This window comes from Muntiacus reevesi, chromosome 22 (assembly GCF_963930625.1).
Source record: "Muntiacus reevesi chromosome 22, mMunRee1.1, whole genome shotgun sequence".
Lineage (NCBI taxonomy): Eukaryota > Metazoa > Chordata > Mammalia > Artiodactyla > Cervidae > Muntiacus > Muntiacus reevesi.
Window position 1 is genome coordinate 14,583,964 of NC_089270.1, and position 14,391 is coordinate 14,598,354.

Here is a 14,391-nt window from a genome sequence, read left to right on the forward strand (position 1 = left end):
ATATATGTGTTAGTATACTGTATTGGTCTTTATCTTTCTGGCTTACTTCACTCTGTATAATGGGCTCCAGTTTCATCCATCTCATTAGAACTGATTCAAGTGAATTCTTTTTAATGGCTGAGTAATATTCCATGGTGTATATGTACCACAGCTTCCTTATCCATTCATCTGCTGATGGGCATCTAGGTTGCTTCCATGTCCTGGCTATTATAAACAGTGCTGCGATGAACATTGGAGTGCACGTGTCTCTTTCAGATCTGGATTCCTCAGTGTGTATGCCCAGAAGAGGGATTGCTGGGTCATATGGCAGTTCTATTTCCAGTTTTTTAAGGAATCTCCATACTGTTTTCCATAGCGGCTGTACTAGTTTGCATTCCCACTAACAGTGTAAGAGGGTTCCCTTTTCTCCACACCCTCTCCAGCATTTATTGCTTGTAGACTTTTGGATAGCAGCCATCTTGACTGGCGTGTAATGGTACCTTATTATAGTTTTGATTTGCATTTCTCTGATAATGAGTGATGTTGAGCATCTTTTCATGTGTTTATTAGCCATCTGTATGTCTTCTTTGGAGAAATGTCTGTTTAGTTCTTTGGCCCAGTTTTTGATGGGGTCTTTTATTTTTCTGGAATTGAGCTTCAGGAGTTGCTTGTATATTTTTTAGATTAATCCTTTGTTGCTTCGTTTACTATTATTTTCTCCCATTCTGAAGGCTGTCTTCACCTTGCTTATAGTTTCCTTTGTTGTGCAGAAGTTTTTAAGTTTAAGTAGGTTCCATTTGTTTATTTTTGCTTTTATTTCCAATATTCTGGGAGGTGGCAGACCCACTTTGAATAGCACTGCTATAAAGCCCTTTGTTGTTGCTTTGCATGTTCACCTTTGAATTTCTAGAACCTGCAACATGACATCTGATGACTGATTGAATGATTAAATATAAGGCAAATGGTGTTTATCCTTAACACTGACAGTATTTGTCTTTTTGTGTGAAATGTTATAAAACCACATGACCAGTATATATCCTGTAGTGTATATATGTGTGTGTGTGTTGGTTTATGTTATCTTGTAAAGATAAAAGGAAGTTCCCAAACTCCTAAGAGAAGACTGATTCTCCTATAGCCATGGTAATAATCATCAGAACCAGTTTGAAATCGACTTATTTAATAAATGACAGTTCCTTAGTATTGGTTTAAGTCTGTTTAATGAATCAGTAACAATGTAGTGAACAAGATTTTGCAAGCCTCTGAGAGTTCACCAGCCACTGAGCACCACACTCTCTTCCAAACTGAGATTAGCAGTGTGCTCTACTCAGAGAGTGCCTGACCAGCATGGCTCTCACTGGAGTGTAAAATAATTATTACTTAGCTTTGTGTTTTGTTTCTTATATTGAATGGGATATATCTCATCTTTGGACACTTGGAAACAAATTATTGGTGAATTAATTTTTTAGTAGGCTTTATGTTTTTATTCAGATAATTATCATTTGTTATTTGAGTACAACCCTGTGACTTCTATGATAAGTAAAAATAATAATAGAGACTCCTTAAGAGTTCACAAATGTAGTTCACGAATTCTGATTATTGTAAGTTGTTGTGTTTACATGTAAAAAAAAATACATCATTTTTGTTACGTATTTTCTGCAGTGAATCAGTGAAACCTATGTTCTTTTTGAAGTACTTTGGTCTTCAGCAGTTGGCTGATATGACTTTATTGGTACTTAGAGGAACAAAAAGATGGTCTTAACTTCCTACCTGTTTTAGTGCCATGATGTACCAGTGCTAAGTCCCTTCAGTCATACCTGACTCTCTGCCACCCTCCGGGGGATCTTCCCAACCCAGGAGATTGAACCCGAGTCTCTTATGTCTCCGGCATTGGCAGGCGGGTTCTTTACCACTAGTGCTACCTGGGAAGCCCGATAATGTACCAGAGTGTGATAGAAATAAACTTCTGTGGACCATCCCTCTTTTTTTCTGTTGTATTTATAACCTCTTGCTTCATCGACTGAGTGAACGTGAGTTTGAGTAAACTCCGGGAGAGAGTGAAGGACACCGAAGCCTTGAGTACTACAGTCCATGGGGTCACAAAGAGTTGGACATGACTGAGTGACTGAACAGCAAATATTTAGGAAAGGAGTATCTTTTTTTTTTCTTTCTTAGAGAATCTTAGATACATTAAAAAGAATTCTGGGTTAGAGTTTAGGTGGAGTTACACTTCAACTCGTTACAAATTTGCATTCTTTAAAGAACTTAGCTGATAGATGAAACTTATGGAGTGAAGTGTTTCAGGGTGAATATTCTTTTCCTGTCTTCCTGTTCTATTATATATAACAGACTTTTTAAAAATTTGAACACATTGAATTCTTTAAGTACACTGTTAAAAAATTTTTCTTTTTTGGCTACACCGGAGGTCTTGTGGGATCTTGTTTCTTTGACCAGGGATCGAACCCTCACCCCCTGCATTGGGAGCATGGAGTCTTAACCACCTGACTTCCAAGGTAGTTCCTAGAAAGGCCGTTTAAAAAGAATTTGGTGTGAAAGTTTTTGAGCTCTTGTCTCTTGCCCAAATCTAACATCAAATATAAAAGCAATTTTATAAAAATGAATATTTGCTAATACCCTTTTCATAGAGCAGTCCTCTGACAGAGGAAATTATTTTATGACCATAATAGAACTTTCTACTAGACAGAACCTAGAGTAGTTTGATATAAGGGGGAAAATGTGTGATAGTTTTGAATTTAATATACTTAAACTTAGTGAAGTTTAAGAATGAGATATTAATGATACCTTCAATCACAGTACCCACTTAGGACATGAAATACAGTATGACAAAAGCTCTAGATGAAAGGAGACTCATCAGGCTAACCAGTAATGTAGAACTGACTCAGTTTATTTAAATATTGGGGAAAAAACACCCAGCCCACAAGAATCAGGTTAATTCAGTCACATATGATGCAAGCTAATGTGGGTAAGATACATAGGTGTCTTTGAGACATAATCTCAGTTCACACTGTGTTAGGTACATAAGTCTAAAACACAAGAGGAAGAAAGTGAACAAACTCGAGAAATACAGAGTACTGTCTGTGTTCAAAGAAGGGAGATCATGTCTTATTGGGAGAATTAGAGACTTCGTGGTAGAAGCATTACTTAACAAACTAGGCCTTCACATCCTTCCACATGCGCAGGAGCTTTGAGGGCTTGTGCGTATACTTGAGGAAAGTGGAATAGTGAAGTCTGTGAAATAGTAGAAGAATGAACTGAATCAGAACTGAACTGAAACCCTAGCTTCCACAATTTTCTACCTGTGTGACAGGGCAAGTCAGGGATGTTTAGGCCACCTGTAATGTCGTGGATGTGTGTCCTAAGGCGCTTCAGTCGTGTCCAGCTCTGCGACGCTGTGGACTGCCCCCCACCAGGCTCCTCTGTCCATGGAATCCTCCAGGCAGGAATCCTGGCGTGGGTTGCCATGCCGTCCTCCAGGATATCCTCCCGACCCAGATCGAGCTCAGAGTCTCCTGCATTGGTAGGTTGGTTCTTTACCACTAGTGCCACCTCGTGATGCTTAAATGAGAGAGTGTAGTCAGCCCTCTGTATCTGCCGATTCGGTATAAATGGAGGGCCAACTGTATTATATCATTTTGTATAAGACACTTGAGCATCATCTGGTTTTAGTATCTGAGGGAGGTCCTTGAACTAATCCTCCGTGGGTACTGAAGGACAGCTGTATGTATAAGATTCCTGGAAAAATATGTGACACACACATATGGTTTGCTTAGTAGTGTTTCCCCTCCTTTTTCCTATTTTATGTCAAAAATTAGTGAAGGAGAAGATTGGAAGGGAGGCTGGAGTCGGAGCAAGAAGAGCCTTGAATGCCTGGATAAGCTCCTGAAATGCATAACATTAAACAGCTTGGAAGTGACACAGCCACATAAGTCTGGCAGTCCTACGTAGATGTTTCGGGATGGGACGGAGAGGCATGGTGATTGGTTAATGAACGATGCAGGAGTCTGAATTAGAGTGCAGTGAAAGAGAGGAGAGTTTAGGGAGAGTAGGAAGAAAGAGACAAATGGGAGAGAGGTTTTTCCCCAAGTAGAAATCAGGGGAATTGAAATTGATGGGTTATGTAAATCAAAAAAGGAGTCAGATATGGCTCAGGTTTTTGAATGAGGGCAGCTGAAAAAATGGCATTGCCACTTGGCAAAAGCAGAGGAATTAGAAAAAATAGCTGGTTTTAGAAGGGAGAGGGTAGAGAAATTTGACTTTTCATGTATTTTTGTGATTCTCTTTCACTTGCAGTATGCTCTGAACCATAATGCAGGGGTTAACAGCACAGACACTTGGAAAGTGTCCTACTGGCTAGGTTTGAGTCCTGACTCTACCACTTAAAATTATTATATCCTTAGGGAATTGACCCTTTTGTCACAACATAAAATTGCCCATCTAAACCATTTTTAAGTGTCCAGCACATTAGTCTTAAAACATTATGTACACATTGTTGTGCAACACATTTCTGGGACTTTCCATCTTGCAAAACGGAAATGCATAATCTGTTGAACAATAATTCTCCTTTTCCCCCACCCCTCTGCCTCTGACAAGCACCATTTTATTTTTTTCCTGAGCATATGACTGCTTTAGCTCCCTGGGGGAAGGTGGATGAGGGTGGGATGCCTTGGGAGATTGGGATCAGCATGCACACACTGCTCTGTATGAAATAGGTAACTGAGGAGAGCCATGTACAGCACAGAGAACGGCCCCGTGCTCTGTGGTGGTCTGAATGGGAAGAAATCCCAAGAGGGGACACGTGTGTGTGTGTGTGTGTGTGTATAGCTGTTTCATTTTGCTGTATAATAGAAACTTAACATTGTAAAGCAACCATACTGCAGTAAAGATTAACTGTTATCTTACAGTTTCTGGGAGGGAGGAATCTGGACACAACTTCTCTGGGTCCTCTGCTTAGGATTTCACAAGGCTACAGTGAGGGTGCTGATCTGTGTTATCATATGGAGGCTCAACTGTGGAAAATCTACTTCCAAATTCATTTAGATCATTGGGAGAATTTCTGTGCAGCAGTGTGACTGAGGACCCTAATGTTTTCCTGACAGGTGGAGAACTCCCTCAGATCCTGGGGATTGCCTGTAGCTTCTTGCTGCAGGGCTTTCTTTCCTTGGCACTTGGCTTCTTCAAGGCTTGCAGGTGACCCTCTCATGCAACATAAGAGAGTGACACTTCACCACCTTTCCATATTCTGCTGGTTAGAAGCAAGTCACAGGTTTTTCTTATCCTCAAGGGGATTATATGAAAGCATGCTTCACTGGGGGTCGTCATTCTGTGTCCACCACAGCAACTTTAAGAAGATATTAATAACTGTAATCTGTAACATTTTGGTCCCTGTCAAAAGCTAGAAGGGAGAAGGAAATGGCAACCCACTACAGTACTCTTGCCTGGAGAATCCCAGGGACGGGGGAGCCTGGTGGGCTGCTGTCTGTGGGGTCGCACAGAGTCGGACACGACTGAAGCGACTTAGCAGCAGCAGCAAAAGCTAGAAACAGTTTTTGATGCAATTAATAATAAAAAGGCTAATATAGGAAAAGACTAGTTAACGTATTTATCATTTTCAGAAACTACATGTGAAGCTTCCATGCTAATAATAACAGTATTTGTAAGATGGTTTATAATTTCATAAGCACTGGTAAATCCATTATTTCATTTGATTTACTTTTAGAATAGTCTTATGAAGTAGATAGATATACTTGTTTAGAGATGAATAAGGTTAGCAGGGCCTTCAAAAAAACCTCACACATAGCCAGTAAGTGTATAATCACATATTTTAACATAAAATCTCTTTGTTACTCTCACTAAAGTAGAATGTAGCATAGAACTGTTGGTGGTGTGAATATTCATTAAATATGCTTTGATAAATGAGTAAATTTGACTTTATGTAAATATAGTAAATTTGATATGAAAATGCAAATAAATGAGATTTTTATAATGCAAGTGTCTGTATTTAGCAGCACTCTATCTCTAATCCTCAGAATATTTTTTTAAGATAAGTGGCTTCTCTGTTTCACAGATGAGATAACTAAAGTTTTAGCAGGTTATCATTTGCCCAAGGTTATTCATTTGGTAAATGGTGGAACCGTGAGCTGACTTCAAAATCTAGCATAAGCCTATTTTAGTCAAAATACCCTCTATTTTTGCTTTGCATCATTGGATAAAGTCTTTAAATTTTCCAGTTTATAGCTTCTCTTTTTGGAGGTAGTGTATTCCATGTCTTAAAAGTAACGTGCTGTTGATTTGTTCTTAAATTAGATATTTTAAATAATTTTATTTATTTGTGGCTGTGCTGGGTTTTTGTTGCTGTGCTGGCTTTTCTCCACCTGTGGCGAGCAGGGGCCACTCTCTAGTTGTGATGGGTGGGCTTCTCATTGTGGTGGCTTCTCTTGTTGGGGAGAATGGGCTTCAGGCGTGCGGGCTCAGTAGTTGCAGCTCCCAGGCTTGAGAGCACAGGCTCGGCAGTTGTGGGGCACAGACCTAGTTGCTCCGTGGCATGTGGGATCTTCGTGGATCAGGGATCCAACCCACGTCTCCATCATTGGCCGGTGGATACTTTACCACTGAGCCACCAGAGAAACCCCTAGTTTTTTTTATTGTGGTAAAATACACATAGCATAAAACTATTTTTAAGTGCACATTTCAGTGGTATTACATACATTCACATTGTTATGCCATCACCACTACCATCCATCCCTGTAACTCTTTTCATCTTATAAAATTGAAACTCTATATCCACTAAATAAGTCCCCATTCTCCTCTCCCCACAGCCCTTGGCAACAGTCATTATACTTTCTGTCTTTATGATTTCACTATTTGCATCTCATGTAAATTGAATCATACAGTCTGTCTTTTATTTGACTTATCTCACTTATCTTTAATGTTCTTAAACATTCATCCACATTGTAGCAGAACAATATATTTATACCACATTTTGCTTATCCATTTATTTGTTTACGACACTTGGATTGCTATAGTGAGTAGTGCTGCTCTGAACATGGGGTTGTAAATATCTCTTTAAAGCCTTGCTTTCAGAGTCACAAAAGGGAAAGGAGTATGGAGGGATAAATTAGCAGGCTGGGATTAACATATACACACTGCCATATATAAAATAGATAACCAACAAGACATACTGTATAGCACAGGGAACTATAGCCAGGATTTTGTAATAACCTATAAGGGAAAATAACCTGAGAAAGAATATACACATACACACACAAATTTATGTGTGTAACTGAATCTCTGTACTGGATATCTGAAACTAACATGACATTGTAAATCAACTATACTTTAATTAAAAAAAGAATGTTGTTTTCAGTTCTTTTAGATATATGCTCAGAAGTGGAATTGCTGCATGATATGGTAATTCTATTTTAAATTTTTTGAGGAACTACCACACTGTTTTCCACAATGGTGGTACCATTTTACACTCCCACCAACAGTACACAAGGGTTTCAGTTTTCTGTTGATCTTTGCCAACACTTGTGGGCTTTGGTTTTAGGGTAATGCTGGCCTCATAGAACAAATGGGGAAGTGTTTCTTCCTCTTCAATTTTTTGGAAAAGTTTGAAAAGGAAGGTATTAGTTCTTCTTTAAATGTTTGGTAACATGTACTGGTGATGTCATAAGGTCCAGGGCTTTTATTTGTTGGGAGATTTTGATTACTGATCAGCCTCCTTACTAGTTATAGGCCATAGTTATAAAAATAGAAAACAGATTTTCTATTTCTTTGTGATTTAGTGTTGATAGGTTTTGTGTTTCTAGGGGCTTTTCCTTTTCATCTAGATTATCCAATTTGTACAGTTCATAATTTTCTCTTACAGTGTTTTTTGATTCTTCAGAATCAGTAGTATTGTCTCCATTTTCATTTCTGGATATAGGGATTTGAGCCTTCTCTTTTTTCTTAGTCTATCTAGTTGAAGTTTTGTCAATTTTATCTTTTTGGAGAACCAGCTTTTAGTTTGATCGATTTTTATCCGTTGTTTTTCTGTTCTCTTTTTCATTTCTCTTTGCTCTAATCTTCATTATTTCCTTCCTTCTGCTAGGTTTGGGTTTAGTTTATTCCTCTTTTTCTAGTTCCTGAAGTTTTAAAATTAGGTTGTTGATTTGAGATGTCTTTTTTTCCCCCCAAGTGTTTTAAAACTGTAAATTTCCCCTTGAGTGATACTTCTGCTGCCTGTCATGAGTTTAGCATGTTGTTTTTGTTTTCGTTTGTCTCTTAAGTATTTTGTAATTTCCCTGTGATTTTGTCTTTGATCCACCAGTTTACAATTATGTTAATTTCCACAATTTCATAAATTTTTCATTTTTCTGTTACTGATTTCTAAATTCATTGTGAAGTGATTAGAGAAGATACTTGGTGTGATACCTATTTTTTAAAATCTACTGAGTCTCAATTTATGGCCTAACATGTGGTCTCTTCTGGAAAATGTTCCATGTGCTTGCACTTGAGAAAAATGTGTATTTTGCTGTTGCTGGGTAGAATATATGTTGAGTTCTGTATATGTCTGTTAGATATCTAGTTTATTATGTTAAGTCTATTGATATCTTCAACTGTTAACTGTAGGACTGTCTATTTCTCCATTTCTTAGTTTTTGTTCCATATATCTTCATGACTTGTCATAATACGTGTTTATAGTTGTTGCATCTTCTTGCTGTATTGCACCTTTTATTAATATATAATTTCCTTTTTTGTTTCTTGTAACATTTTTGATTCAGTCTTATTTTTGTCTACAACTGGTGTAGCCATTTTTGCTGTCTTTTGGTTACTATTTGAATGAAATCTTTTTTCAGTCTTTTCCATTTCAACTGCTTTGTGCCTTTGGATTGCAAACAAGGCTTGTGTAGATAGCATTGATAATTGGATCATGTGTTTTTTATTTTGCCAAAATTGGAGCATTTAATCCATTGACATTTGGTGTTACAAGTCAAAATTACAGTAATGGTAGCTTTTTATATTAATAACTTGTTAAAAGTTCATCTCTCAGATACAAAAAGTACAGTTACAAACTGCTGTTACAGTAATACTAACTTTCGTCGTTATCCATGTATATCTTTCATATTCATGTGGCTTTGAGTTACTGTCTAGTATTCCTTCATTTCTTTCATCTGTAGGACTTCCTTGAATTGCAGGCCAGGTCTAGTGATCTTGAACTCCATCAGCTTTTGCTTATCTGGGAATATCTTAACTTCTCTCTCACTTTTGAAGGACAGTTTTGCTAAATATAGATTCTTGGTTGACATATTTTGTCTTTTAGTACTTTGAACATATCTGCCCATTATCTTTTGGCCTCCAAAGTTTCTGATGTGAAATCCACCGATAAACTTACTGAGGATCACTTGTATGTGATGATTCACTTCTCTTGTTTTCAAAATTCTTCTTTATCTTTTTGGAAGTTTGACTATAACATGTCTCTGAGTTCATCTTTTTTGGAGCTCGTTAGATGTGTATGTCTCTCATAAAATTTGGGAAGTTTTCAGCCATTATTTCTGTGCCCTTTTCTTTGTCTCTTATTCATCCAGGACTCCCATGATATGAATATTGGTCTGTTTGATGTCCCACAGGTCCCTTAAGTGCTGTTTATGTTTCTTCAGTCTTTCTGTTCCTCAGGCCTAATAATTTTCTTTGTTTTAATTTCAAGTTTGCTGAATCTTTTTTCTACCTGTCCAGGTCTGCCTTCAAATCTCTCTAATGAATTCTCAACTTCAGTTATACTTTTCAGTTCCAGAATCTCTTTATGATTGCTTCTTAGGTTTTCTGTTGCTCTACAGTTCCATTTTGTTAACATGAATGACTGTACACATCTTCCTTTAGTTCTTTGAGTATCTTTAAGACAGTTGTTTTAAAATCTTTGAAAGAGAGCTAATGGAATTTTTCCCAGACAGAGACAGTTTGTGATGATTTATTTTTTCCCTTGAATAGGCCGTACTTCCCTATTTCTTTGTATGCCTTATGATTTTTTTGGTTATTGAATACTAGACATTTGAATCTAACAATGTGATAACCCTAGAAACCAGATCTTCCCTGTTCCTTAAGATTTGTTGTTTTTTGTTATTGTTTGGCCTTTTGTCGTTCTCGTAGGCTGTCTCTACACTGAAGATCACCCTGAGGTATAAACCTAAAGTCTTCTCAGGTTTTTTTCTGAGCATTTTCCTGGGCGTGCATGGTCACAGTTGTTTTTTAGTACCTTAGTCTTTAGTATTTTGCTTGTAAAGGGGAAAAATGCAGAAAATAAAGGGGTGAAGGGCACCAGCCTTTAAAATCTCCTGGAATTCACTTCAGATGAGAGGGAGGGACTTGAAACGATGGAGAAGGTGGAATAGCAATGGTGGCCTACCCTTTGTCTGCACCTCTGTGATCAGAAATAGCAGGCAACAATCAGAGGAGAGATCTCTCATTTCAGAGGACAGAGTCCTTTTTGCCTGCTGTGGCTTCTGCAAACTCTGCAAGCTGCTCAGGGACAGCTGCTTACCACTTGGCTGAGGGTGGGCAGCCGCTACTGTACAAAGAGCTGAAATTGACCAAAGTTAATTGTAACTTACTTAGTCCTCTCTGGAAGTTGTAAGCCTTCAGCAGACTTCAGAGCTCCACAGTAGTTACATCAGGCGGATTCTGCTGGTGCAGTAGTTGTCTATGTGGGAGACAGACTGCTTGTGCTTCTGCTCTACCATCGTCCCATAATTTTCCAATTAGATTTTAAAAGAGTCCCTTCACTGATAAAAAATAATTAGCTGAGGTGGTTAACATAACATTTAGTGCAAAAATGTAAAGTCACTTGCTCTTTTTTCAGCAGTGATTTATATGGTCATATTACATATATAATATTGTAAACTATAATTTCTAGTAATCATTTTGAGGGGTTGTTTTTTATGTGTGTTCTGTTATTTCTTTAAATCTCAGCAAACTGGACAATGGCATTTGAGTAGGTTTTGAGAAATGTCTGAAGTTTAGTGGACTGCATCTACCTTCTGCCTTCTCCCCATCCTTTACAAAAGAATAAATGGGATGTTTCAGAAGAGAGCTGTATTAAAAGAAGAGTGTTGCAAATGGCTTCAGAAGCTGTGAATGCAAAACAGGCTAGGAATCGCTTCACAAAGGGGAAAAGACAACAGCAAATAAAGAACAGATCTTCACTTGGTGATGGTGATGCAGAAGACTCCTTTCTCTTTGAAGCAAATGAAGCTTGGAAAGATTTTCATGGTTCTCTTCTTCAGTTTTATGAAAATGGAGAACTCTGTGATGTCACACTGAAGGTCAGACTGCCTTTTTTTCTTTCTTTTTTCAACCTCTTCAGCGTATTGTGTAAAATCATGGTTTCTATAACCACACAAGGCAAATTTTGGGTGCTGTACTTAAAATCAGAATGGTTTTATTTTCAATCCTTTCTTCTGTTGACGGGGAAGGGACATAAGTAAGGGTAAGTAAAGGGAACTTAACATAAGAAAAATTACTGTACTAGTTATATGTTGATATTCACTGTTTCTTAGTTTCACTTCTGAAAGTTCTGGAGCCCTAAAACAGTTATTTGTGAAATGAATAAATTGCTGCTGACCAGATAAACTTTTAACTTAAAAAAAATTTTTTTTTATTAGTTGGAGGCTAATTACTTTACAATATTGTAGTGGTTTTGCCATACATTGACATGAATCAGCCATGGATTTATATGTGTTCCCCATCCCGATCCCCCTTCCCGTCTCCCTCCCCATCCCATCCCTCTGGGTCTTCCCAGTGCACCAGCTGTGAGCACTTGTCTCATGCATCCAACCTGGGCTGGTGATCTGTTTCACACTTGATAGTATACTTGTTTCAATGCTATTCTCTCAGAACATCCCACCCTCGCCTTCTCCCACAGAGTCCAAAAGTCTGTTCTGTACATCTGTGTCTCTTTTTCTGTTTTGCATATAGGGTTATCATTACCATCCTTTTAAATTCCATATATATGCGTTAGTATACTGTATTGGTCTTTATCTTTCTGGCTTACTTCACTCTGTATAATGGGCTCCAGTTTCATCCACCTCATTAGAACTGATTTAAATGAATTCTTTTTAATGGCTGAGTAATATTCCATGGTGTATATGTACCATAGGTTTCTTATCCATTCGTCTGCTGATGGGCATCTAGGTTGCTTCCATGTCCTGGCTATTATAAACAGTGCTGCGATGAACATTGGGGTGCACGTGTCTCTTTCAGATCTGGTTTCCTCGGTAACTTAAAAATTTTGATGTATTCACTTACTCTTGATGTTGTTTAGAAGTGAGAATTTTTTATTGTATATGTAGCTGCACTAGTGTTTTACTATATGTTCCTATTCTGGTGCAAGCATACCTCTTTTTTTGCATTTGGCTTTATTGCATTTTACAGATAATGCATTTTTGCTTGGATTTTTGTTTTGTTTTTTACAGATTGAAGGTTTGTGGCAACCCTGAGTTGTCAGATGATAGTTAGCATTTTCGAGTCTTTTAAACATAACTTCTATATGCAGTGGCAAACAAAAAAAAATAATTTGATATGCTTTTTTTTGGTGGTCTGGAACTGAATCTGCAATATCCCAAGATATGCCTGTAATTTAATCTTTTTCAATACTATCGTTTTTAAGTGAGATTGTTTATTTATACCTGATAGTGAACTAGACTTGGATGAAAAATACTTTAGTAAACTGTGTCAAAGGTTATGTTGCTCTGCTACCAAAAACAGTTTTAATAAAATTGGAAAATTGATAAAGCAGTATGAAAGAGCCTGTATTCTGTTTCTCATTGCTCATTTAAAGTACTTTCTTACTATTATTCTTATTTCTTATTGTGATATTAACCTTTTTTGAGGTTTGTGTGCATCCATGCAGAATTTTTTAACATGAGATTTGTCACTTTGTGATCTCTTAGATTCTGCTTTCTGCTCCTGATCAGTCAGGTCTTAGAGCTCAGAGTTGTGGGGATTGAGGACATCCTTGGAGAATCAGATCAGGGTACACTCAGCAAAAGTCTGTAAACCGAATGCATAAATTTTGAGTTTCAGGCTCAGAGTGTCCAGGAGTATAGAGTTTTACTGTAAATAAATGACCTTTATTCTCTTTAATTCTAAACTTTTGGTGTCTTTACATATTTCTAGGTCCTAAGATATTGAGAAGAAGACCATTAAATAATTTTACTGACTTTGTACGAAGTTTAGCCTTGTGTACATTTTAATGAAGGAACACTTAAACTCGTTGATTTGTACAGTATATTATGTTCAGTCTAATTGCTGTTGTTCTAATTTTCAACCATGCTGTGAAATTCAGTGACCCACGCTAGCTTTGGCAAAAATAAAAATGTAAAACGGATTACTTGAATTTAATAAATTATCAGTTCAGTGTATCAATGTAAGCTGGAAAACAAATATTATTGACTATCAGTATATAATTTTAATAACTACTGCAGATAAACTTTCTTAAGTGAGAAGTATGGATACAGCCATTTTAGGGCAAGTGATAACTTAATCTCATAACTTTTCTTTGTTTTATTGAGTGACTTCAGCAATAGGTTGAAATGAAAACTTGAGAAGAATCTATAGGGGAAGCCCTTAAAATGCTACATTTGAAGCAGTGACAGAGGTCAGTTAGGAATGAGAAACTTCATAATTTTATGATTTTAATTTTTCAATTATAAAATTATGATTAGATTTTTGTGAGGAATAAGTGAGTTAACATGTAAAGCCCTTAGAACAGTGCTTAATACATTAAATAATAAGTAATCAATTCTTAGGATCATTATGTATACTACTGTTACTGTTCCAAAGAGGTCAGATAATGCTGCTATGGTATAGTCTGTTCCTGTCATTAGGAGGAATTATAGTCTTCTGGCAGGTCTGTTATTGGATTTATTTCTTAATTCTAATTCATTATTTCTTAAACTTTCAGAATTTAACTATCATATAATAAAACAACTAAACCCAGTAGGATTATGGGTAGTTTATAATGCTTTGCTCAATATAAACTTCACTTTTTACATTCATATAACCTTGAGGATTATACTTGGAAGTGTTCATCTCCTTTTTTCTATTAGCATGCTTCCTTTGATCATTATTGCTTCTAGGACAAACATTTCAGAAAGGCAGTTATCAAAATTTGTTTTATTATTCATATGTAAGGCCATTAGTGTGTTTTTAAATTCCAAAGTGAGCACCTAAATTGGAAACAAGTAAGTTCATTTAACAGATTATTTACGAAGGTCTTACCACAGTACACAGAGAGTATAAATAAATCTGAATAATATGCTATACTTGCATTGAGGGAGTTTAAGGTTTAGCTGGAGATAGACACATATACAGCTAACTAAAATAAAATTTAGTAACTGTCATTTTATGACATTTTTATGG

At 36.9% G+C, this 14,391-nt stretch overlaps 1 protein-coding gene across 1 annotated transcript in view; it reads left to right on the plus strand.

Annotated features, from left to right (window-relative positions):
- The window catches only part of KLHL8 (kelch like family member 8), a 48,695-nt gene that overhangs the window by 11,248 nt on the left and 23,056 nt on the right, over positions 1–14,391 (plus strand). The window contains exon 2 of the mRNA XM_065914288.1: positions 10,942–11,294. Coding sequence (XP_065770360.1) covers positions 11,088–11,294 — 207 coding nt within the window. The 5' untranslated portion in view covers positions 10,942–11,087. The remainder of the gene's footprint in view (positions 1–10,941; positions 11,295–14,391) is intronic.